The sequence below is a fragment of the Psammomys obesus genome, unplaced genomic scaffold (assembly GCF_907164565.1).
Source record: "Psammomys obesus unplaced genomic scaffold, mPsaObe1.curated_primary_1811, whole genome shotgun sequence".
Classification (NCBI taxonomy): domain Eukaryota; kingdom Metazoa; phylum Chordata; class Mammalia; order Rodentia; family Muridae; genus Psammomys; species Psammomys obesus.
Window position 1 is genome coordinate 1,455,034 of NW_026591450.1, and position 23,603 is coordinate 1,478,636.

At 45.5% G+C, this 23,603-nt stretch overlaps 1 protein-coding gene across 1 annotated transcript in view; it reads left to right on the plus strand.

Moving 5' to 3' along the window:
• Positions 1–23,603, plus strand: part of Lama1 (laminin subunit alpha 1) — a 116,747-nt gene that overhangs the window by 33,188 nt on the left and 59,956 nt on the right. Inside the window, exons 4-16 of the mRNA XM_055610183.1 lie at positions 5,018–5,260; positions 6,265–6,444; positions 9,389–9,478; positions 10,606–10,723; positions 11,692–11,870; positions 12,472–12,577; positions 13,393–13,553; positions 14,619–14,759; positions 16,063–16,236; positions 17,894–17,995; positions 18,310–18,521; positions 19,828–19,939; positions 23,092–23,202. Coding sequence (XP_055466158.1) covers positions 5,018–5,260; positions 6,265–6,444; positions 9,389–9,478; positions 10,606–10,723; positions 11,692–11,870; positions 12,472–12,577; positions 13,393–13,553; positions 14,619–14,759; positions 16,063–16,236; positions 17,894–17,995; positions 18,310–18,521; positions 19,828–19,939; positions 23,092–23,202 — 1,929 coding nt within the window. The remainder of the gene's footprint in view (positions 1–5,017; positions 5,261–6,264; positions 6,445–9,388; positions 9,479–10,605; positions 10,724–11,691; positions 11,871–12,471; positions 12,578–13,392; positions 13,554–14,618; positions 14,760–16,062; positions 16,237–17,893; positions 17,996–18,309; positions 18,522–19,827; positions 19,940–23,091; positions 23,203–23,603) is intronic.

Sequence of the window (23,603 nt, forward strand, 5' to 3'; positions counted from 1 at the left end):
GATGCATTTATTCTGTTTAGGTTAAGATTGAGGCTCACACCAGAATTCCTGTCTGGATTCTGTAGAAAGCCAGCGTTTGATGTGTGCCTGAAATATTTATGTGGCATTGTGTATGCGCATTTCAGTGATCATTAACGAAGGCCACCGAGTGGAAATCTGTCATGAAGCAGCTTTGAAAACGGCTGCATCAGCTGCAGCTTTGGCAGGACAGCGATGACTCAGAGTCTGATGAAAATGCTTCCATCAACAGTTTGTGTTCAGCCAGCCTTACATCAAGAGGAGACAGTTTAGTCTCAAGCATGTTAAAACCAAAACAAAGGCAGAAACGGGCAACAGAAGTTTTGTGGGCTTTATTTGGACAGGGGTTTAAGATTCCGTTTGTTGGCAGACTCTGTCACTTCTCCATCATGTGTAAGATCTTCTCCTCAACCGGAATTAGTGAATTAGGACTGTCCTAGTCTGTTGAGGCTGCTGGAACAGATACCACAGACAGGGCAGCTTAAAGGGCAGAAGTTTCTCCACTCGTGTTCTGAGGTGTAAGGTCAACATGTCTTTGGTTTGCAGGTGGCTGTCTTCACGTGATACTCTCACATGTGTGCCTGCCCTAAGTTCTTCATTGGTCGTGTGTACCTATGATGTGTGTACAGGTACATGTGTGTGGACGGTTACATGCACATTTGCATGCCCATTACGTGTGGAGCCCAGGGGACAACCTTAGTTGTTATTCTTTCAGCGCAATCATCTTTAACTTTTTCAATTTGTTATGTGCATTTGAGTATACACATATATGTACATGTGTTTTACAGTGGGGGCCAAAGGATGACGTAGGGTGTCTTTCCCTTAGGAACCACCCATCTTCGTTTTTTTGTGTGTTTTGAGGACTGACCTGTCTTCCTAGCCAATCTCACCAATCTGGAATTCAACACACTGGCTGAGCTTTGGCACCTAGAGATCAGCCTGTGTCTACCCCTGCCTCCTCGGAGGGGGCCTGTGATTGCAGTTCCTACCCACCGTCTCATGATTTGTTTCTATTTTGTTTTGTTTTTAATGTGAATTCTGGGGATTGGATTTGGATTCTGTGCTTGCACACAAAGCCTTTGCTGAACTCTCACCTGAGTCTTTCAGGTCTTCTTGTAAGGATAGTAGGCTCGTTGACAGTCATCTTTTATTTCAAAGGCCTTATCTCCCAACACAGTCTCAGTCAGAGGTAAGGGGTGAGGAGTTAGGACTTTAATACAGGAAAACTGGGGAGTGTAGAGTCAGCCCCAGGAGGGCTTCAGGGGACACAGTCTATATTTAGAGTCTTTATGGCATCCCTTTCCTCCTTATCAGACTTAGAGCTCAGTCCAGTTTTGTTTTGTTTTTGTTTTTCTTTTTCTGGTTCCCATTTTGGAGAGCCTGAGAACTATTGAGGCAACAATGGCCAATAAAAGAAAGTTGTATTTAGATTTTTCATAGCATCCTCTTCCTCTTTATCAGAACCACAGCCCGCATTCCTCTTTCAGTTTGCTTCCTGGTCTCTGATTTGGGGACCTTGAGGACTATTGAGAGACTGTGAGAACAATGACCTGCTTCCTGATAAAAGGCTTTTTATCAGTCTGTGGCTTAGCTGTCCCTGCATGCAGGCCTAGTCTTCCCCGCCACTGTTGCCCTCCCCTTTGGCTTTGGGTTCGACACGCGGCTCAGTGGTCTGTATAAAGGCTGGCAAGGGTCTAGTAAGGTCTGACATGAGAACTTAGTATTGCTGTAACTGCTTCTAGTTGATGGGAAGAACTGGAAAAACTGGATTGGTACTCGACAGCCACCTCGAATTCCTTTCACCGTTTTCTTTACATCTGTAGACTGTCAAGGCAGAGAGCTATGAGCAGACTGCTTGACTTAACTTCTTGACGTATAGAACTTGGTACTGGTGAGAGTCCAAGAAAGTTACAAACCTTTTCCTCTGCATTAGTTTCCTCATCGAAGGGAGTAAACATTAGTTCTCATCATCCTCACAATGCAATTGAGAGCTTCTAAGAGTTCATCCTAACAACTCACAGCATGGTCGCTGTAATTAACTCTGTTTCTCAAATTAATATTTGTTAGTTGCTTTTGCATGCCCCTCCCCATCCTTTTCTCCCTGCTTATCCTGAGCGGTCACGATAGAAAGTGCAGATGTCCCTGAGCAGTAGCTGTTCCGAGTCTTGAGACATGGAGCTGGTTTGGAGGGAGATGTAGGGGCTGCTTGCTGCTGCTGCAAAAAGAGAGCTCAACTCTCAGGGTGCTTCTTAGTGGTCAATGCTCACTCCCTGAAGGTGGCATGAGTCCTAGCTGAGGACCTGGAAGGAGAATGCCTGGATTCGTGTGGAAACCTGCAAGGATGGTTTCCAAATATGGAAGCCAGGCACAGAACCAGTTCTGGGATCTTTGGGATTATATGAGATGGTAGGCAAGCACTCCTGACAGGCTTGGGGTAAGCCTGCTGCTTCTCCTCCTTTCCAAGTGTGAAGCTGGAGGAGTATAAACATCATTCTGATGCCTCTGTCACCGCCCAGTGAGCTGCATGATCACCATATTGACCGGTACCTCTATTTGCACAGTCTGGGTTTTGCATATGCTCATTGGCCCTGTGCACTCATTGGTTCTGTTCTCGTGGTGAAAAATAATTGAAAGACAGCCACACAATGATGAGCAAACAGGAGAAGGGCCTTCTCTGTCTTCATGTATCAAACTTCTGAGTTCTTGAGAGGCAGTGATGGCCTTACAGAAGGACACACCACACAAACACGGAGAGCCAGTGTCAGGCACCCGTGACATTCACAGGCTAACCTCTGCCAGGGAGCATTTCCTGTAGTTGAACAGTTGTTTATAATAAGGAGACAGGATTGCTGTTCCCAGATTCCTAAGAAAACAGCAGCTGCACAGTTGGTATGTGATGGGTCGATTCTTAGGAGCACGTGTGTCCTGAAATTAGTAAGAAGAAGCTAAAGCAAACAGAAACCAAGAACTTCAGAGATGGTAACTTTGTGACCTGTGTGTACACATGCATACACAAACATATGTGTGGACAGCTGCAGACATGCAAAGCTTATTATGTAAACACTTACATGTATGTGTTATGTAGGCAATAATCTCCCATTATCCTGAGAGCACCTCCTTAACCCCTAAACAAAACCCCAATCCACAGACACTGGTTTATCAGTTACTTTTCAATGATGTTGTGACAAAGTGCCTGGTGGAAACAACTTCTGCCCTCCACAGGTGTACAGAAATCTACCCCCCACACACACACACAAAGATACAAAAACAGCTTATGGATTCTAGAAGTGATGTTTGAGAGTCCTGTGACAGTGGACTTTAGCATCTTCTCATAACTCTAGCATAGGGTTTGTGTCAGATTTTGAATCAGCAGGAAAGCAAGGGTTGTGGGAAAGCAAAACAGTGTCTCAGAGCCAGGGAGTTTGCTGCGGCTGGGAATGCCCTGGGTAGTGCTGGGCTGGGGGAGATGATACCGCCTTAGTGCTGGACCTAGAGCTCAAGAATCCTGGTCAAGCCCAAGCTGCGTTTAGCTGTTTCCTTCACACTGCAGTTGCCTTCCTCCTGCTTACATCCTCCCTCATTGACTTCATTGTTTTGTTTTGTTTTCATTAATAATTTACGTAGTTTTATGTTCATGAAGGGAATGGAGAGTATGTGCTTCACTATTCTTCAGTCTTTCACCTGAGCTCTTCCTGTGGTTAAGGTCTTGAATCGACGTGGGACATTTGTGTAGCCGACGGTCCCATGTTCACCCACAGGTGTTTTATTAACCAAGCCTCCGGTTTACTCTTCCGACTTGTGTGTGTGTTCTGCATATTTTGACCACTGTATAATGGCATGTGTCCACAATTATGGACAGTATGGAATCATTGCATCTCCCTTGCTCCCTTCTGCTTACCCCTCCCCCAAGCCCCTGATAACCTGGCATTTCTGATGCCTCCATAGTTTTACCTTTTCCAGAATGTCTCAGAATTGGAATCCTGCGGCACACTGCCTCTTCAGAGTGGCCTCTTTCAGTTAGTGGTGTGCATGTGACTCCCCTTCCTGTCTTTATGCAGATAGATACACACACATACACACACACACATATATTCTTCTCATTGACTGGCATGTTTGCATATCATTTACTTATGGAAGCACTTTTTATTGCTTCCAAGTTTGGACAGTGATGAATGAACTTGCTGTAATCATCTCTGTGCCAATTTTCATCTAGGTAATTACCAGCAAGTGTGGTTATTGGTTCATACAGAGAGTGCTTACAATTTTGTATGAAACCCTGGCTTCTCATGTGTTCTTGCTGCTCCATATCTTTGCCAGCTTTCAGTATTGCCCACATTTTGAGCTTTAGCCTTTCCAGTAGACTGTGATGAACTCTCCCCCTCTCAGTGTTCTTTCCAGCGCACTTTATGAACTGTATTTAACATTCCCATTAAGGTAAAGTAACACTGCTGTTGTCAGTCCCAAACAGAGGAAGACCCTGGAAACAGCAGAGCAATCCCGTATTAATACTAACACCGTTAGAGACGGGAAATAAGTCCGTGTTCTGTTGTTGTTGTTCACTTTGGAAGCTATCACCAGCAGCACGTGTCCCTGGCGGTCAGGTGTAAATAGTTGTGCTCAGCAGCATAGACAACAAACGGCTTGCTGTACACGCACACTGTGAAACAACCACCACATATCTGTAAATGCAAAGTTAGCATCTTTGTGAGCGTGGTCAGAGCACAGAAGGTTTCTCTGTTAACTAAAGCCGAAAAGAGTACAGGAGTGTTACCATAGCAACACTGTTATACACTGGACCAGCATGCCTCGTCCATCCTTCAGGACTGAAAATTTGTATCCAACCTCCATTCCGTGTCCTCCCTCCAGCCCCTGGTAACCAGAATTCTACACTCTGTGTGTGTCTCTGAGTTGGGCTCTTTTACACACAAGTGAGTTCTTGTAGTATTTGCCATCTTGTGTTTGACTTATTAATTCTGGATTGAGATTTTCTTTGTTTCAGGTCTTTCAAGTTGCGTATATCATCATCAAAGCCGCCAATGCCCCTCGACCTGGAAATTGGATATTGGAGCGCTCTGTGGACGGCACTGAGTTCAAACCCTGGCAGTACTATGCAGTCAGCGACACCGAGTGTCTGACACGCTACAAGATCACTCCGAGACGGGGGCCTCCCACCTACAGAGCTGACAACGAAGTCATCTGCACCTCATATTATTCTAAACTGGTGCCGCTTGAGCATGGAGAGGTAGAGTGTGCAGGGCGGAAATGGCTTTTTGTCGCCAGAGACCCCTACCTCAAATGCCACCATGCTATGCATCATGGGGGGCTATGCTGAACATTTGGAATCAATCACCCTTAGTCCCAGGCTGGCTGCCTGCCTGTCTAAAGCAGCCTCACCTGGGGCCTGTCTTATCGTGTTGGTTTCTTCCCAGCATAGGGTTCCCCCAGTCTTCACTCTGCTGTCCCCTTCCCCCATAGAATCTTCCCTGAAACCAGGGCGAGAACACATGTTATACTAAAGAGAAGCAGGCCTGGCAAGTCTAGCACTCCAGAGGCTGAAGCAGGAGGATCATGAGGTTGGGATAAATAGTGAGACTGTTTACTAAAACACAGATAGATGAAAATCAGAGTGCAAAAGTGCTTCTAAGAGGAGCAACTGCTCCTTCCCACGCCCTCTGAGAGGTGTGGAGGGTAGCGCTGCCCATGAATTAGGTGTTCAGTATATGCTTCAATAAACTCAGAGTGAAGCAGACACAGTCCGTTCTTGATAAGAGAGCACTGTAAGGCCTCCCACGTGTTCTCCATGTCAGGAGCCGGGCAGGAAGCTCTCCAGTTTCAGAGGTGGCTAAGAGAGCGGGCATCCTTAAGTTTGGGGCATGTTTTCCGTACCCTCTCAGGCATTCATGGCATTAGGCGTATGCTTCTGAGAAGCCATAGCATAACTGGTAGGTGTTAAAGGGACAAGTGTGCTGCTGAGAGAGTTCTGGACATCTCTGAGGTAGTGGAGTGGGCACCCCACAATCTGACGCAAAAGGAGGATCACTGTTTGTGAGTACCTAACGTGTGTCAGATGAGGTTTTTCTAACAAAGCCTAGTTTTCAGATTTACCTTTGTGAAGATTCTGTCCCAGGGCTTTATTGTATATGTACTTGTGTGTGTGTGTGTGTGTGTGTGTGTGTGTGTGTGTGTGTGTGTATGTGTACATGTTACATATGCATAAAATTGACATGTACTTTTGGCTGTGTCCAGATTCACACATCGCTCATCAATGGCCGACCGAGCGCTGATGACCCCTCACCCCAGTTGCTGGAGTTCACCTCAGCACGGTACATACGCCTTCGTCTGCAGCGCATCAGAACCCTCAATGCCGATCTCATGACTCTTAGCCATCGGGACCTCAGAGACCTTGACCCCATTGTCACCAGGCGTGTGAGTATATGGCGGTGTCCCTGCACTGTGAGAAGTTTGTTTCAGGGCACAGCCTTTAACTCATCTCCTTTTGGTTGGCTTTTTGCCTTCTCAGCTCTCCTTATTTTACTGGTGATTTTCTCCCACCATTTGTTGCAACGCCTGCTTGAAGTGCTGGCTCCAACATCTATTCTTCACTCCCTCCTCCCTGTCCCTGAGTATAGTCACCTGGGGAATGAAATGACCTTTGTCCTAAATATCCTAACCAGTCTGGTTCCACATCTGAGCCTCAGTGACTTGGGCATTTTAATTATTTTTTTACTTGAAATGATAAAATTGGAGCAATATTTAAGAAAATGTATAAATGTTAAAATGTACAGTTGAGCGTAAAGGGTGTATACGGACAGGCATTTCCAGTTCGTTTGAATTGATTGCTTGTTTAGGGTCAGGCCAGGCTGGCTCTTTTGCTGAGTCACATCCTGAGAGTGCTGGACCCTTAACAGCAACCGCATTTATTTACTTGAGAAATACTAATCTCTATACTGAAAATCTACACCCAGAATGTTAACATTGTAGCTCTCTTTAATTTTAGAATCTGCATTATAAAACTTGGCAAGTCTCACCTGAGATAAAACTATTTTTCAGATGTTGTTGCCCTAGATTATTTTATTCACGAAAACACATTTTCTTCTTCCCTCCTCCAGATCTCCACCCCCTGCGCCCCATAGGGTTTCTCTGTGTAAGGACCTGGGTGTCTTAGAGCTGTCTCTATAGACCAGGCTGGCCTCTAACTCACAGGTCTCCACCTGTCTCTGACTCCTGAGTACTGGGATTAAAGATGTGTGCTACTACCCCCAGCTACACATTTTCATTATGAAAATTTCCCTATTTGTACATAGAAGAGAATAGCCCTCATCTCCACATCTCCACAACTCCACGAGCTGGGTGTCTTAAAGGAAATTACAAACGCAGTGTTTTGTTTTCATTTATTTATTTTTTTTTCTTTTTAAAAAATTATTTATTTACATGCCCTCCCATCACTTTGGGGTGAATGGGGTAGCTGTATGTGTAAAGCTGCTAAACTTATTTGAAAGTAGATCTCATGTTTTTTCCAGACCAGCAACATTTGTGAGCCCTGGGCCTATTATTACACACTCATAGATATCCAGTGTTGTCAGTCAGGCACAAGGTGCTATTGTGATGCCGTGCCTTGGCTCCCCCTGGTGGTGTTCATTTGTATTTCTCTGCTCAGGGTTGAGCCTGTTCGAACTGACAATATTTTGGGGGTCATTTTTGTGTATTTTGTGTTCAGATCTTACTATGGATATCTTCTCTGTTCACTTTGAAACCATGACTTTTGATAAAGAGAGTTCATTTCCTTTCTTTGATTTTGTATTATTGTTAATGCTCTGTAGTCTCTCAAAAAATATTTGCTTTTCCTGGGATGTCCAAAGATGTTCTTTTATCTTTTCTTCTAGCAGCTTTAAGGTTCTAGCTCTTGCATTGATAATTCATTCCAAATTAACGTTTGTGTTTGGTATGAGATTCTTCCTTGTGTCAGCATATAATGCCGTAGAGCCAAGTGTCAGAAGTAATTGATGTTCTTCCTGTGAGCCATTCTGATGCTGTTGTCAGACCCTCCTTCACTTTATTACTCTGAGTCTGCCTCTGGAGTCCCACAATCCCATCAATGCATTGCTCTAATCTTGTGCTAATAACAAGCATCTGATCACTGGAGCTTTGTGCTAAATCTCATGCTCAGGAACTGTATCCATCCAGGTTGTTTTGACTGTTATTGAGTCCTTGCATTCTATTTTAAATCTTCATTTCTGTGTACTTTCATGTTTCTGTGTAAATGTATTCTGCATGTATGTGCCCCCACCCCCGCCCCAGGGCATAGTGTCCCTTGTAACTGGAGTTACAGACATTGTGGCCTGCCCAGCGTGAGCGCTGGTAGCCTAAGTCTGCTCCTCTGGAAGAACAAGAAGTACTCTCGAGCACGTCTGTCTAGCACCCTTTATATTTTCTTTAAAAAATACTAGAATCAGTTCGCTTCTACCCAAAGATAAAAACACTTGCTAAGATTTTCATTAAGATTCCATTCTTTAGATCAATATAGGAAGAATTCTGGAAGACATTTAAACAATATTGAGTCATCCATTCACGGACTGCATGGTACTCTGCACACAAGAGGCTCTGCATTAGGCCCCCTTGGCGATGCTTTATTGTTTATTAGTAAAGCTGTTATCCAGAGATGCAGGAAGAAATCAAAGACACGCAGCATGTGTGTGTAGGAGTGACTCTCCCGCCATTTGTAGCTGGCACGATCATGAGCCCAGATAATCTATAAAACAACTGCTAGAAATAATAACTGAGGCTCGCAATGTAGTAACTCGAAGTCCATCAATGAAAGTAAAGCATGTTTCTAATGGCAGTGAGCAGTGGAAAACAAAATCAAAAAGAAAATCTGTTAACACGAAGAAGCAGAAGTATGAAGCTGTGGTGCAAAGCAGCTTCAAAGAAAAGGCACGTTCTTGTGTTTTTGTGCTGCCATGCGCACTAGACTAAGTTGGCACCCAGGAATCTACATGTAGATAACGATGCGCCGTCCTTCCTGTATGTATTGTGCTCGCCTTAGCAACCCTACAAAGCTGAGCATGGTGAATTATGAAGATGAGCATTAGGCTTATGGCAAAACCACAATGAGAAATTCTCTCAGACTCTCGTAGGTCCTATGGATAAGCTGATTTGAGCATGAATGGTTTGAACTGAGCACCAAGGCTCTGTGTGTGAAATAAGAATTTAAGCGTGCATGTAATTAAGTTTAGAGTACCAAAAAACAAAACAAAACAAAACCCCTCATGAGCCAAGGTGGGATATTTGTGGTGTGTCATCATTTACTTTGCACAAAAATAAAGGGGTTTTTAACTCCTGTTTGTCATGATCTTTTTTTTTTTTTTCATAGTACTACTATTCAATCAAGGACATTTCCGTTGGAGGGATGTGTATTTGCTATGGCCATGCTAGCAGCTGCCCATGGGATGAAGAGACAAAGGTTAGTTCTAGTGTTTTATAGCGACTGAAGCCTCAACCTAGAAGTTAGAGCTGCAGCGTTTTCCCTGTCCCTAGTCAAGGCAGACAGTAAGAGGCGTCAAACCAAGTTAAGAATTTTAAAATGTGGACAATTTGATTGGCTTTGGTTCTAGCAATATCATTTTGCTTCGGTTGAAGGGCACATTTCTGATTAAGCCCCTACTGCGTTGTTGGTAGGAAGACATCCGGGACAACTCCACGATCTTCCGTATTCCGATTAGAGTCGGGCAGATGACATGTGCTGAGATAAAGTCTGTTTGCTGTTGCTAGGATTCCCTTCTTTCCATTATTGCGGGGACTAAATCAAGAAAAAAAATAGGCTTTGTTGGATGGAATACTAAGTAAACAACGGGATATGACTCTTCAAAACACTTACTTACTTCCAGCCTTTAGAGTTCGGTACCCACTGAATAGTTTACTTCTTGTTAATTACAGCTGTTCAATCTCTGCACGGCTCAGGGCTGAACTCGGGGTCCTGTGCGTACGGGGCGAGCACACCCCCAGTGAGACACATCCTCAGCCCACATTATTCTATATTAAAATAATTTCTAACATTAATTTATTTATTCTGGGGGACATGCCACAGCGCACGTGGAGAAGTCAGAGAGCAATTTATGGACCCAAGTCTGTCCTTCTTTCCTGTGGCTCTCGGGTCGTCAGGCTTGGTGACAAGCGCTCTCACTGGCCGAGCAGGCTCACCTGCCCATTTCTATTTTTGATGCCAGAAAGCACATCGATAAGCATCGGTCATCATCTTGATGAGAAAATCACTGAGCAAACAATCAAAGAAATTGAGTAATCAAAGTAATCAAAGTATTGAGAAGGACTCCCAACCCCTAAAGTCAGCGCATCATTTTTGAGACCATTCCTATTAGTTAACGCCTGCTTCAGCCGAGTTTGTAATGAGGCTACTCATGACTCTACTCCAGGAATCAAATGCCAGTAGTTCGGTAACACGGTATGGCCCCAGCTCCCCCACCGTAAAGAGCATGTTGCTCTCACGTGATCACTTTTCCCCTTAGATAAAGTTTAAGAAAAATACACAGGGAAAGTTTCGAGCTTTCGTCTCCTTTCCCTGTTTTTGTTTAGCAACTGCAGTGTCAGTGTGAGCACAACACATGTGGGGAGAGCTGTGACAGGTGCTGCCCTGGCTACCATCAGCGGCCCTGGAAGCCCGGAACCATTTCGTCGGGTAACGAGTGTGAGGGTGAGTACACGTTGAGCCTAGTGATGCTTCAAAGGCCCCTGCTTCGTCTATGCTTGAGCTCGTGGCCTCGTGATTATCAGGTGCATTACTCTGACGTGTTTTCCAGCGTTTCTAACGATGCCCAAAGCTGCACTACATCACCTTGGCGACATGTAAGGGCTGAAGGTGTCACTGTGGATTCATGGGTTTCACTGAGTTTCTCTTCCCATGTGTTTGAGGTGGAAAGTAGTTAATTGATTATAGGATTGGGTATTGAACCTGTGGGGGTCCACCATGCGAGGATCTGCTCTATGTCTAACGACGTCCCCAGCTAGAGTTACCTGGGTTGCTGAGATGCTTCCGCAGGTAAAGGTGCTGGCCACCAAACCCAATGACCCGAGTTGGTTCTCTGGGGTCCACGTGGCGGGAGGCAAGAGCCAGCTCCCGTAAGTTGTCTTTTGATCTCCACCTTCTAATGCACACACAAATAAATTTTAATAAAAATATGGTTAAGTTTAAAAATCACTGTATTCACTCCCTCTTCCCCACTTTTTATTTTTTAGTACTTTTTCTGAGAGTTTATGGTTTATGTCAATACGTCCCTATTTTCAATGTTTCTCCCATGGGAAATAGCATAATAATGTATGCTGTTCTACAGAATTGCTTTTTCAAAAGCTACTACTTTAAAAAAAAAAATGTAGCTTTTCCCCATGTCTGTGTGTGTCTTGCCTGCTTATACGTCTGTATATTACTTGCCTACCTAGTGTCCAGATGTGGGGATCCGAGAACTGGAATTACAAATAATTACAAATGCTTGTGAGCTGCCATGTGGGTGCTGGGGAGTAAATCTGAGCCACCTCTCCAGCCCTGTATTTTATGGAATTATTTCTGTTAGAATTTTAAAACACGGACGTTTACTTCATGAGATAAGGGCTTTCTTTAAATAGGACATGTCATGTGTTAATTGAGATATCAAAATATTTTCCTAGAATGCAACTGTCACAATAAAGCCAAAGACTGTTACTACGACGAGACTGTTGCAAAGGAGAAGCGAAGCCTGAACGCAGCCGGGCAGTACAGTGGGGGAGGGGTTTGTGTCAGCTGCTCGCAGAACACCACAGGTGTCAACTGTGAAACGTGTGTTGACCGATATTACAGACCTCACAAGGTAAGTGTGCTTTCTTCCCACAGCCGAGCTCCACGGCCTCCAGGGTGGAGAACACGCCTCGTTAAGTCTTGGCCTCTATTCTGAAGGATGGGGTCCTGTCTTTCGTTTTAGCGTTCTTCAGATTTTTATCTCCTACACTGGCTTGCTTTGTCGCTTAAAGTGGGACTATGCATGCATTGTTTTTTAACTTGAACTGGGGTCCTGTGAGCTATGTGATTGGGGATAATTCTGACTATAAATATGCGGATCCAGCTAATAAGTAAAGGGGCCATACCTTGGCCATAGACTTCATCCACTCAACCCTCAATTGATTTGATATGTAGCTGAACCCTTGCAGCAGCTTGTTCATTGACAGGGCTATGCTACAGAGTAAAAGATGGCAGAGTGGGAAGGGGGACAGTGGAAACAGGAAAAGATGACAGCTTGCTGATGATGCTAACCACTGTCACCATCAAAAAGATGTTTAGAGCCTCTTCCATAAAATCACTGTGACAGTCTCACCTGAAATAGGTCTCCCATACCTCGTGGTTGGTTGTGGTTATTATTTTAAACCATGCCTCTGTGTCTGGTGAGGCCACCCAGGACACCTCCTGCCTTTCAGGTTTCTCCTTATGAGGACCAGCCTTGCCGCCCCTGTGACTGTGACCCTGTGGGGTCTCTGAGTTCTGTCTGTATCAAGGATGACCTTCATGCTGACTTAGGCAACGGTGAGAACGTGCTCTCTTGTGTGAGGTTGATCCAGGGTGTGGGTGTGGACTGTTTGTGTTGGGTAGAGTTGTTACCAGGATGTAGACATTTAAGCATTTGCGCCTGTGTTGAGTTTTTTGTTCACCAAATATTTATCATCTTCTACGTGAAATTGAGCCGTCTAACTTGTGTGGGCTTTTGTGGGTCGCTTCATTCTCTTACTCTGGCTCCAGGAGGCTCATGTTGTTGTGTGGGAGTGATACTTGTTTAACTACACCACATTTTATATATTTAGGCACTGATTACTTGGTGAGCGGATACATATAAAACCTGATATTTCGATTCACTGAGTGAATCTAAAACATTGATTGCAGCTTTGATGTGCCCATTTACTCATGCTTAGTGAATAAACCTTGGGTCGTTTGCACCTTCCAGCTATTATGAATAACACGAATGCTCTGAGCACTCATGTACAGTTTTATGGCTGTGTGTTGTATTTTACTCTTGGATCGGGAATGGAGTTGCAGTATGGCATGGCAGCTCTACCTGTGGGTTTTAATTTCTCTCTCTTTACACCAGCACTGTAGCAAACTGTGGCCCACAGGCCAAATCTGCACCCTGTTTTATTTGAGCCCAGAGAGCTGAGGGCATTTGCATAGGTAACATTTACATATGTATAGTTCATGGCTAGAGCATTAAGAGTGCATTGTTTAGTTAGTTTTCCCTGAAATTCTGCTCAAAGAGGTTGCAATTTGTACTCCTTGGTCCTGTGCAGGAAGTTTGCTTTAAGCCCCAGAAGTTCACACCTAATCACCGCTGCTCTTTTCTTCCCCAGGGAAGTGGCCAGGTCAGTGTCCATGTGAGGAAGGTTATGCAGGAGACAAATGTGACCACTGCCAGTTTGGCTACCGGGGTTTCCCAGATTGCATCCCGTGTGACTGCAGCACCGCCGGCAGCGTGAATGACGACCCCTGCACAGAGCCGTGTCTTTGTAAGGTCAGTGTGGCAGGCAGAGAAGCTCGGAGTCTCTTCTGGGGTCCTCTGTTCCACTGGCTCAGATAACCGAGTATTGTGCAGAACAGGGAAGTTTAACAGGAGAAGCAGCATGTCACAGCAAGCAAGCAGTTCTGTGCCCTTGAACTTAGATGGGCACCTGGCTTCCTCTTTTGTGGTGCCTCTGGGTAACGGCCATGTATCCCCGAGGCGTTTCTGTGACTTCTTAGATGAAGCCCAACAGTACATGCCGTTTCCCTGGCATTGGCTTAATTCTATGGCATTGTCTTCCATCTCTGTGTTTGGAGGAGAACCAGGTAAATACTGAATTGCCATGAACTCTAATGAAATGCAGATCTGTTATCTTGAATTTCCCTTGAAAGAAAATTGTATAATCATAGGAATGCATACATGTGTTGCCCGAGAGGGTCTTATTTGGTCATATGATATTAATAACCATTGCCCCGGAATGCTTGAGATTTCCTGTTTGTACCTTGTGTCTTATTCCCATGAAAGCAGAGTCCTTAGCCTCTGTTACATGAGACTGAAAATAAGCTTGAACATTAACAAGCAAAACAAATAGTTATATAGCCCTCTTTAAATCTTAAAATGTTTGGACAAGCAAGGCATGGTGTATATGTCTGTAATCCCAGTTCTGGGATGCCTGGAGGGGCTTGAAAAGTGGAAGCCAGCCGGCCTGGGCTACACAGGAAGACCCTGTCTCAAACAACAGCAACAGCAAAAACTAAGACCAAGCAAAATGCAAATATAAGTCGATGAACAAATAGTTTTGATTCAATGAAAGATTTAAAAGAAAACAATTTATTTCAATGTACTGAGCAAGCTCTAACATCTGGGACTTTGCTCTTGGTTACAGAACTGGGCGAGTTGTTGCAGGCTCTCTGTTCGTAAATATTAACGGCTTGAGCTTTCCTACATTCTCTGGATATTTATTTAACTGTGTACTTATCACCTGTTTTGGGACTTCTCCTTATCAATGTCATACACATGTCATTTTCTTCTGGATACACTGGCCTCACCAGCTAATCCTCTTCTTCTAATTTACAGAAACATGTCGCGGGGAAGAACTGTGATCGCTGCAAGCCGGGATTCTATAACTTGAAGGAAAGAAACCCCCAGGGCTGCTCCGAGTGCTTCTGTTTCGGCGTCTCTGATGTCTGCGACAGCCTCATGTGGTCCGTTACTCAGGTGGGAGACCCTGAGTCCTGGTCACAAGCAGGTCATGGAGGCCATGTTAGGAAGCCAGGAGGCCAGCTTTTGCTAAACCCTGCTCTTCCATTTAGGGAGACCAAGGCTCCATCCAAGGCAGCCCACTCCTAAAAGCAGTGTTACATTTTTGGTCTAATTCATGTGTGGATTGTCATATACATTTTCTAATAAAAATCATTAGCCAGAATGGTGCCATAGAATATGCCCTGTTTCCATTTCTCCCGTAGGACCCACTTGGGGGTCATTGGAATTTTTCATTTTGGAGTGGGAAGCATTTCAGTGATGGGAGTGGCTGTCGCAGAATTATGAGGACAGGCAAGGTTTGAGGTATGCAGAGTTCTGGAGCAGTAAGTTTGTAGGGTTCAGTGTCTGATGATCGGAGGTTAGGGAGGGGCTTCTAGGCCCTGGCTTACCCACCACTGACCATTCTCATTACACCAACGGGGGGGGGGGGGCAGGGGACGACTCTCATCACATCTGGGCACATGGCACATGGGCAGTATAGGGTCTGGGGTTTTTATGCATTTTTCATCCTTTGGCTATAAAGCAGAACCACCAAAGGAAGGATGGTCAGAAATAGGAAGACATTTAAGTCATGACATTTATGAGTACCCTTTAGCTAAGATGCTGCGGAACAGAAGCATTTTAAATTTTCTTTTTTTTGATATATACCAAGCAGTCTTAATGATGTCTTACATATATCCTATCTACATAGCCTGAACACAGGTTTTGTGCAATGTTTTGAGTGCATCTGTTTTATGACTCAAGTGATGTCAGGTGTAAAGGTTTCCATGTCATCCTGGATTTGGGGACTTTTTAGATTAGGGATATTGAACCTATAGTAGTTTTGTTTTTTGTTTGTGCTTATTAAAAATCTAATATACAAGGCCTGGTGTGATGGCACACACCTTTAATCCCAGCATTCAGGTGGCAGAGGCAGAGGCAGGCAGATCTCTGTGAGTTTGAAGTTAACTTGATCTATGTAGTGAATTTTGGGCCAGCCTGAGCTACATAGTGAGACCCTGTCTCAAAGAAAACAAAAAACTCAGAAAATATGTCACCTTCACCTGCAAGTTTGTGCTTCTTCCATTGTGTGTAACAGCTGTGGGTCTGAGGTGTTCGACCTCTGCTCAGCTTTCCCCGACCCTAGCGGGAAGTCCCTCCCTGTTGCTTCAGACGCCGCAGTCCCACTAGCTCTGTCTGGCACGTAAACTAACCCGCTTGGTGAAATCTAAGGTGACCTTTATGCCACATTCTAAAATTCTTAATTCTTCTTTTAAAGGTGACCAATATGTCAGGGTGGCTGGTCACTGACTTGGTCAGCCCGAATAAGATCCGGTCTCAGCAGGATGCCCTGGGCGGGCGCCGTCAGGTCAGCATCAACAACACGGCAGTCATGCAGAGGCTGACGTCCACGTATTACTGGGCAGCTCCAGAGGCCTATCTCGGAAACAAGGTGAGTATGATCGTGGGGCGGGGAGCATTCAGCCAGAAATCTCAGAGAGCATTAACGACTCGAAGCAGACTTGCCGGCCATGAGTTCCCTAGTGCTTGCGGCTTTTATGCACGCTTTGTTCACCGCTAGTTCTCTCTAATCCTTGATGGACTTTACATTACCACTTCCCATCGTCCTCTGCTCTTCTGCATCCGGTTTCTAAAGTGTATGTCCTGTGGCTCTCTTCCTTTCATTGTGACCGGCTTTATTCTTTATTCCTCTGGGTTCTCTGGGTCCTTGAATAACTCAGACCTTCTATGGAGTGTCAGCTGCATTTCCACTTTGCCTGGTTTGCAGTGGACTCTGCACGTGGCCCGTGGCCAGTGGAGGACACCCAGGGAAAGGCTCCTCCCTCAGAGTGGCTGCTCTGCTCCTGTCCCCATGTCAAGACAAGCTCATGTGAGGTCACAGGTTAAAATAATTAAAATTATGCCTATTTTAAGTTAAAGAAAATGCAAAACAATAGTCTGCATTGTTGGTTGTCCAGAGGGCTGGTTTCTAAGACTGAACCTTCCTATCACTGGTATCTGGTTTCCACACACTGGTTAATGATGCTCTGCTCTCTAGATTCTGAAAGAAAAATAAAGTAAATACAGCTGCAGGTATTAAATAACTCTGGTTTGATTTAAAGTGACCCTGTACCTTCATAATAAATAACCTTATAGTTTGGTAAGCTTTGTAGTTAATTTTATTACTATATATTTAATATGTATATACATACATGTGTGTGTATAACTGTGTGTTTGTCTATCTGTTTGGGGAGTAGGCTCTTGCTGTGTATCCCTGGCTGGCCTTGCATTTGCACTTCTGCCTCAGACTCCTGAGTTCCAGAAGTATAAGCGGGCACTTGCACATGTGGGCTGACTTGTATATTATAATGTGTTGTATGCTCCGTTTATGGGGTATTATCACCAGAGAGCTTTTCAAAAGTATTTGTGAAGTTTCATGATTGTACCATTGCAGTCTGAATTTTGGGACACATTCCCCAAGAAGAACATACACTAGTGACCCCCACTATACATTAACAAGCATCCCTTGTACACATTAATGGGAAAAATACTTGGAGAGTGTCCTTTAAGTGACGTATACAATACACTTGGCAACAAAATGAGAAGGCTCATTTAAGTAAAATAAATATGGCCGCCGAGATGGCTCAGAGGGTAAAGGTGCTTGCTGCCAAGTCTACCGTCAATTAATCCCTAGGATCCATGGGGTAAAGGGAGAGATCCATGTTTCACAAGATGTCCTCAGAGTTCCACACCCATGCCACAGTATATACACCCATACACAATAGATGCAATAAAATTCTTTTAATGGATGTGATCATGATGAAGAAATCCTTGACACTTGCAGCTCTCTCTCTCTCTCACACACAGACACACACACACACACACACACACCTGAATATTTATCTTGGGGACTCAGAGATGTATTATAAACCGTCCTTCTGCAAATGTCAAGGATTTCTTCATCATGATCATATCCATGGAATGACATCTGATATTCCTTGAGTGTGAATTTCCTCCCTCGTGGCCATCAGGGTGGCCCGTGACCTGGATGCAGCTGGGTGACTCCGATTACGGTTCCCCTGGTCCTCACCCTCGCTTTCCTCTTCCAGCTGACAGCATTCGGCGGGTTCCTGAAATACACAGTGTCTTACGACATCCCAGTGGAGACGGCGGACAGTGACCTCACGTCTCATGACGATGTTATCATCAAGGTGACTGATCTGCGTTGGCTTGCTGTAGGACTCGAGGTCTGGTGGGGTGGCACACGTGCGAACACACATTCATGTGTGTGTGTGTGTGTGTGTGTGTGTGTGTGTGTGTGTGTGATCCCTGCACAGCTGCACAAACGCACGCAAATGAAAAGAGAGTGCGGTTAACTGCCCCGCCTCTGGTAACTCCAGATGGCGTCATGGACTCCATCACGTGTTTCCCGGAAGAACTTGATTGGTAGATATAGAATTTGATTTCAAGTTTGGGGCACTAAAACTGCATGACATATGTCTTTCCTCTTTGTTTTAAATGCTAGGGAAATGGGCTCACTGTAAGCACGCAGGCTGAGGGCCTGTCCTTGCAACCCTATGAGGAGTACTTCAACGTGGTGAGACTTGTGCCCGAGAACTTCCGGGACTTTAATACCAGAAAGGAGATTGACCGCGACCATCTGATGACTGTCCTGGCCAATGTGACACATCTCTTGATCAGAGCCAACTATAATTCTGCTAAAATGGCTCTCTATAGGTATGTCCTGAAAGGAAGGAAACTAATGGAGTGGGTAGAGGTTTTTAGGGTGAGCGTACATCATTGGCTGGGGGGCTAAGGTGCTGGGGGCGCCGTATTGCATGAGGAGGAATTTCATGTGCATGCTGGACATGACAGGAAGTACAATCCTGTCTTTAGTGTTAGTATGAAGACAAGTGTGTCTGGTAGGAAACAGACATTCAGGAACCTCCAAATGCAGAGCTTCCAGCAATGGTTATATTGCTTCCCCGCCCCTTCTCTCCTTTAACCTCCCCTTCTCTCCCTCCCTCCCTCTCTCCCTTCATTCCTCTGACACTGTGGGCCTTATGTCATTCCCACTGTTCTTTCCCTCCTGTAATGGCATCTTCTCCCGGGATCGTATGGGTGGCCTGAGAGGGAAAGTAAGGCGGGAATAACCAGGGGTGATGAGACCTCAGGCTGCTGTGAGCTCCACAGGAACAGACTCTTGGGAGGCAGGCTTCACTGAGACAGCTCATTTAATTCGGGAGAACAAAGACTATTTAATTAAACCTTTGAGGAGCGGATAGAGGCTGGGTGAGTGTATATCACTGCCTGGGCCAAGGTGCTGGGGATGCCTTATTTGCATGAGGAGGAATTCCAGGTGCTTGTTGGACATGAACTTATAAGGAGAGAGGAAGGTTAACCTGTAACCTGTCTGCCAGGCTATGTGACCACCTCAAGAGTGGCAGAGGTGGGGGCCATAAGGCTGTGTGTGCCAGGACATGCAGGCCCAGGGTAGAGAGGGAGGAATTCTACTCCTGCTGGTCTTGGGATGAGATTTTTTAGGGTTTGAACATGCTTCGACCTCACTCTTGCTCCACGTTAGCCTCCCTCGTCTCACGGCTCCTTGGGCCCTATAGCTTTATTTTTGCAGTTACCTGAGTTACTGAGTCCATTCTTGGTCATTGGATGCCCTTGACGAGGTCAGTGTGTGGAGGCCAAGTGTCATTGGATGCTGCTAAAATAAGCCTGGTAGAACCCAGGAGAGGATTGTCTCTGTATTCGTGATGAGGCAATCCCCGTGAATTGCTTTCCTTTCACCCCAAGTAGGTAGTCAGAGCTTTCCCTCAGCGGCCTATGGGACGTGGCACTCCTGGTCAGCAACTGTCGGATCATCCCCAGAGAATAAAGATGGCTGCCAGAGTACCTAGTGGAGATTCCCTCCGTACACACAAGCACCACTGGCCTCGTAGCACCATATACCTTGTAGGAGCCTATCTTTAGTAACGCGTGAGGGGTCTTTTGCAAGCATGAGATCTATATAATGACCCTTGTCTGTTTGCAGGCTGGATTCTGTCTCTCTGGACATAGCAAGCCCAAATGCTATAGACCTGGCAGTAGCTACTGACGTGGAGCACTGCGAATGTCCCCAAGGCTACACGGGGACCTCCTGTGAGGTACTGCTGGCCTCTGCCGGTCTGCTCCTTTCTCTAGTTTCCTATGGGGAAAAGCGCTGAAGGGAATGTGAAGATCTGAACTTAAACTGTAGAAAACTCCCACATGGCTGAGATTTTATTGAATTATGAGACTCTTGGGCATCATATTGTTCTAAAGAATGCATCTTGGTTTTGCAAAGGACCTGAGTTCAATTCTTAGCGTCCATGTCAGGCAGCTCATAACTGCCTGTAACTCCAGGTCCAGGGGGAGCTTACCTCTGGCCTCTGCCAGCACCTGTACTCGTATGTGCACATACATAACACACACACAGACACATGTACACACACATACAGACACATGCACACACACATGCAGAACACACCTCTCTCTCTCTCTCTCTCACACACACACACACACATACGTATAGATACTGTCTCTCCCATAGGTTGGGAAATTAAAAGGCAGTAAAATTCCATAGCGTAGCATTGGTTCTACAGCTCAGATTTGGTCATATTGGGTTTGGCCTCACTCCATAGTTAACCACCATGTACACAGTCATGCCCCCCACAAGGCTGTGGTTCACGATCATTTGAGCATTGAGCTGGCTATGCTTTCTTCATGATCACTTCACAAGGAGACAACTTACTCATTTTTATCGGTCTGCTGTAATTAGCAAAGGTGGCCTAAGAGTTTATTTAAGTACTCATATTTTAAATATTTTGGCAAGGGCGTTGTTTCTTTTGTATTTGGAACCAATGAACATTTTTATACCGGAAGCATGAAGTTTTTAAAGCTTACCTAAAGTGTTCTGGGTCTAAGCGTTCTGTGGATAAGAGTCTGTAGGCTATGGAATAGAAAACCAGGGAATCCTACATGCGGAGGCCAAGCCATCAAGGCTGGGAGAAATCAGCTGCTGCTAGCTTCCCTCCAAGTTCACTGGGCTTCGGGGACGGGGCGGGGGTAGGGCTGATGTGCACAGGCTCACGCAGGCAGACACGAGAGGCTTAATCCAGCCATGCCTTAGTAGCTCTGAGGAACTGATCCCAGGATTCGTGGAGACTCTTCCAACCTGCTAGTTGTTTATAGAGGGTTTAAGTGGTAGAATATTTCCGTACAACCCAAGCAAGTCTACTTTCTATCTTCTCTAAATTAATAAGACCTAGAACAATGTAAAGTGCCATTTAAAGCGTTATTAAAGTATATTGTTCAAGGGATAAGGGCCAGAAAGATGTGTTTGTATGAGATGTGTTCCATAATACATTCCTTCACTGCTGTTTGAGTGTGTGACTGTGTCCCTGAGGACATGCAGCAGCCAGTTGTATGCCTTTTCCAGTGTTTTGACCCAGCAGAAGAGTTCATCCTTTTACCAAAGCTCTCACTCAGAAACTGCCATCAGGCTGATACCTGTAGAAATGGATTTCCCTGCAGCAGTTTTAGCTGCTTGGCCGTGGGCTGACACTCGCTAAGGGTGACCAGTTGGATGTGGGCATGAGGGCGCCTCCATGAGGTCTGTGTGAATGGCCGTATTTATTATTTGTGTACTTTAAAAGCTTTTGCTTGGGCCTGGTTGCACAGGTTCTTAGGAGGCTAAGGCAGGAGGACTGCAAATTCAGAATTTCTTCGGGAAAGTTATCAAGACTCTGTCTGAAAATAAAACATAGAAAAGAGGCTTGGAATATAGTTCGGTGGTAGAGCATATACATGCAGTGAGCCCTACATTCAATCCAGAGTATGCATGTATCCATGCATGTACGATAAAAAACAAAACAAAACAAAAACCTGTTGTCTAAAGATACCTGTTTTGAAAGCTACTTACCTGGCTTTGACACACAGACACACACACACACACACACACACACACACACACACACAGTGAGCTGGCTTTGACAAGGCCAAGCCCTTGGCAGTTAGATGTGACACGGTCTTGGAGCTGGGCACAGCTGCCTCTGAGTTCTCCCGAGGACGCTGCAGGTGCTGCGTAACTCCCGTGGCCTGCATTTGCTGTCTATAAAGCAGAGGTGCTGTTCTCGGGGGATGCCTTGAGAGCTGAGTGCACCACTGTGCAGAAGCCCCTGTCCCTCGCAAGCAGGAACAGAGAATATCCTTGGACGTCCACATGGCCTCTCTGGCTTGAACCCACAGTAGGTCACCTTGTTCAGTTAAACTGACACACTGTGACCCAGACCTGTCCTTGAACACATTCATTGTTTGAAAGCAACCTTTAATGATTTGCATACAGAGGAGGGGAAATGAGAGAAAAGAAATCCTCTAATGAAGTGGTTCTCAACTGGTGAGTTCCGACCCCTTTGGAGGTCAAATAGTCTCTTCACAGGGGCTGCCTAAGATCGCCTGCATACCGGATATTTTTATTATAATTCATTACAGTACAAAATTACAGTTATGAAGTGGTAACGAAAATAATTTTACGGTTGGGGGTCGCCACCACCTGAGGAACGGTATTAAAGGGTCATAGCATCAGTTACGTTGAGGACCACTGCCCTAGCGGAAAACTGACTAGATGGGAGTCCATTGCTGGTGGTTGGCGTGCAGAGTAGTGGTGTCTGTAAAGGCCTCGTGCTGATCCACAAGGCCTTTAAGATTCCATGTGCAAGATTCCTCTTCACAGGGAAACATGTAGGACCTTTACCTCGTAGGTCTCCAAGGCTGGTTATGTGCAGAGCAGAATAATGTTCTGCTCGTTCCCTCCCATCGGGCTTCCCCCCAGCATCTTAGTGTGACCAGCAGGTTGAGGACGTGCGCCTAGTGGGTCTCACAGCTGCCGCACATCATCCGAACACCGAGTTTTCGCACGCCTCTGTGAACGTGTATTTCCAGAAATATGTACTCAATATGCAAAGTGTGTGTGAACTGTACTCCTCCCCTGAGCACGTTAGATAGTTGCTGAGTAAAGTCGTGCTAAGTGAACTTGCTGCACAGCTCAGTGAGTTTCCTCGAAGCACTGGGTTGCACACTCAAAGTGGGTGTGTTTTTGGGACATGGACATGCTAGCCCGATTAAAACATTTAGAAGTTAGGAAGGAGGAGCACTTCCCTGCTTGTGGGAAATGGAGAGGTTCGCTCTTCGGGTGCATTGGAAACACACGGGTTGCATGATCCGCACACAGGGCCACGTTTCAGGAACCCTGACGCAGACCAGCCCTCTTCTCTTGCAGTCCTGCCTCCCCGGCTACTACCGGGTGGATGGGATACTCTTCGGAGGAATCTGTCAGCCCTGCGAATGCCACGGCCACGCGTCGGAGTGTGACATTCACGGAATTTGCTCTGTGAGTTTACTGCTGACCTTGTGTGTCTCTCACCCTACCTAACTTGCTCGCCCGCCAGCTGCTATGGTCAGCGGCTCCCTAACTCAGGTCCTACTGGGTAGACGCCGAATTCAAGTCCTTGTCTTCAGAGATCCCTGCCTTTCTTTTAACCCGCTTCACACATTGTTTTCCTGGGATGAGTTGAGCATCTTTGATCTAAAACTCCAGATTCTAGAACTTGTTGACCTACTGTGTGTCTGTGCTTTCTTTCAGGCTATGAGTATAAGGCAAACCAAAACATTAATTATGTTATGTTTAGAATTAGGTCTCATCCCTAGGGTACCACTAGTCTGTCTGTCTATCTGTCTATCTATCTATCTATCTATCTATCTATCTATCTATCTATCTATCTATCTATCTAT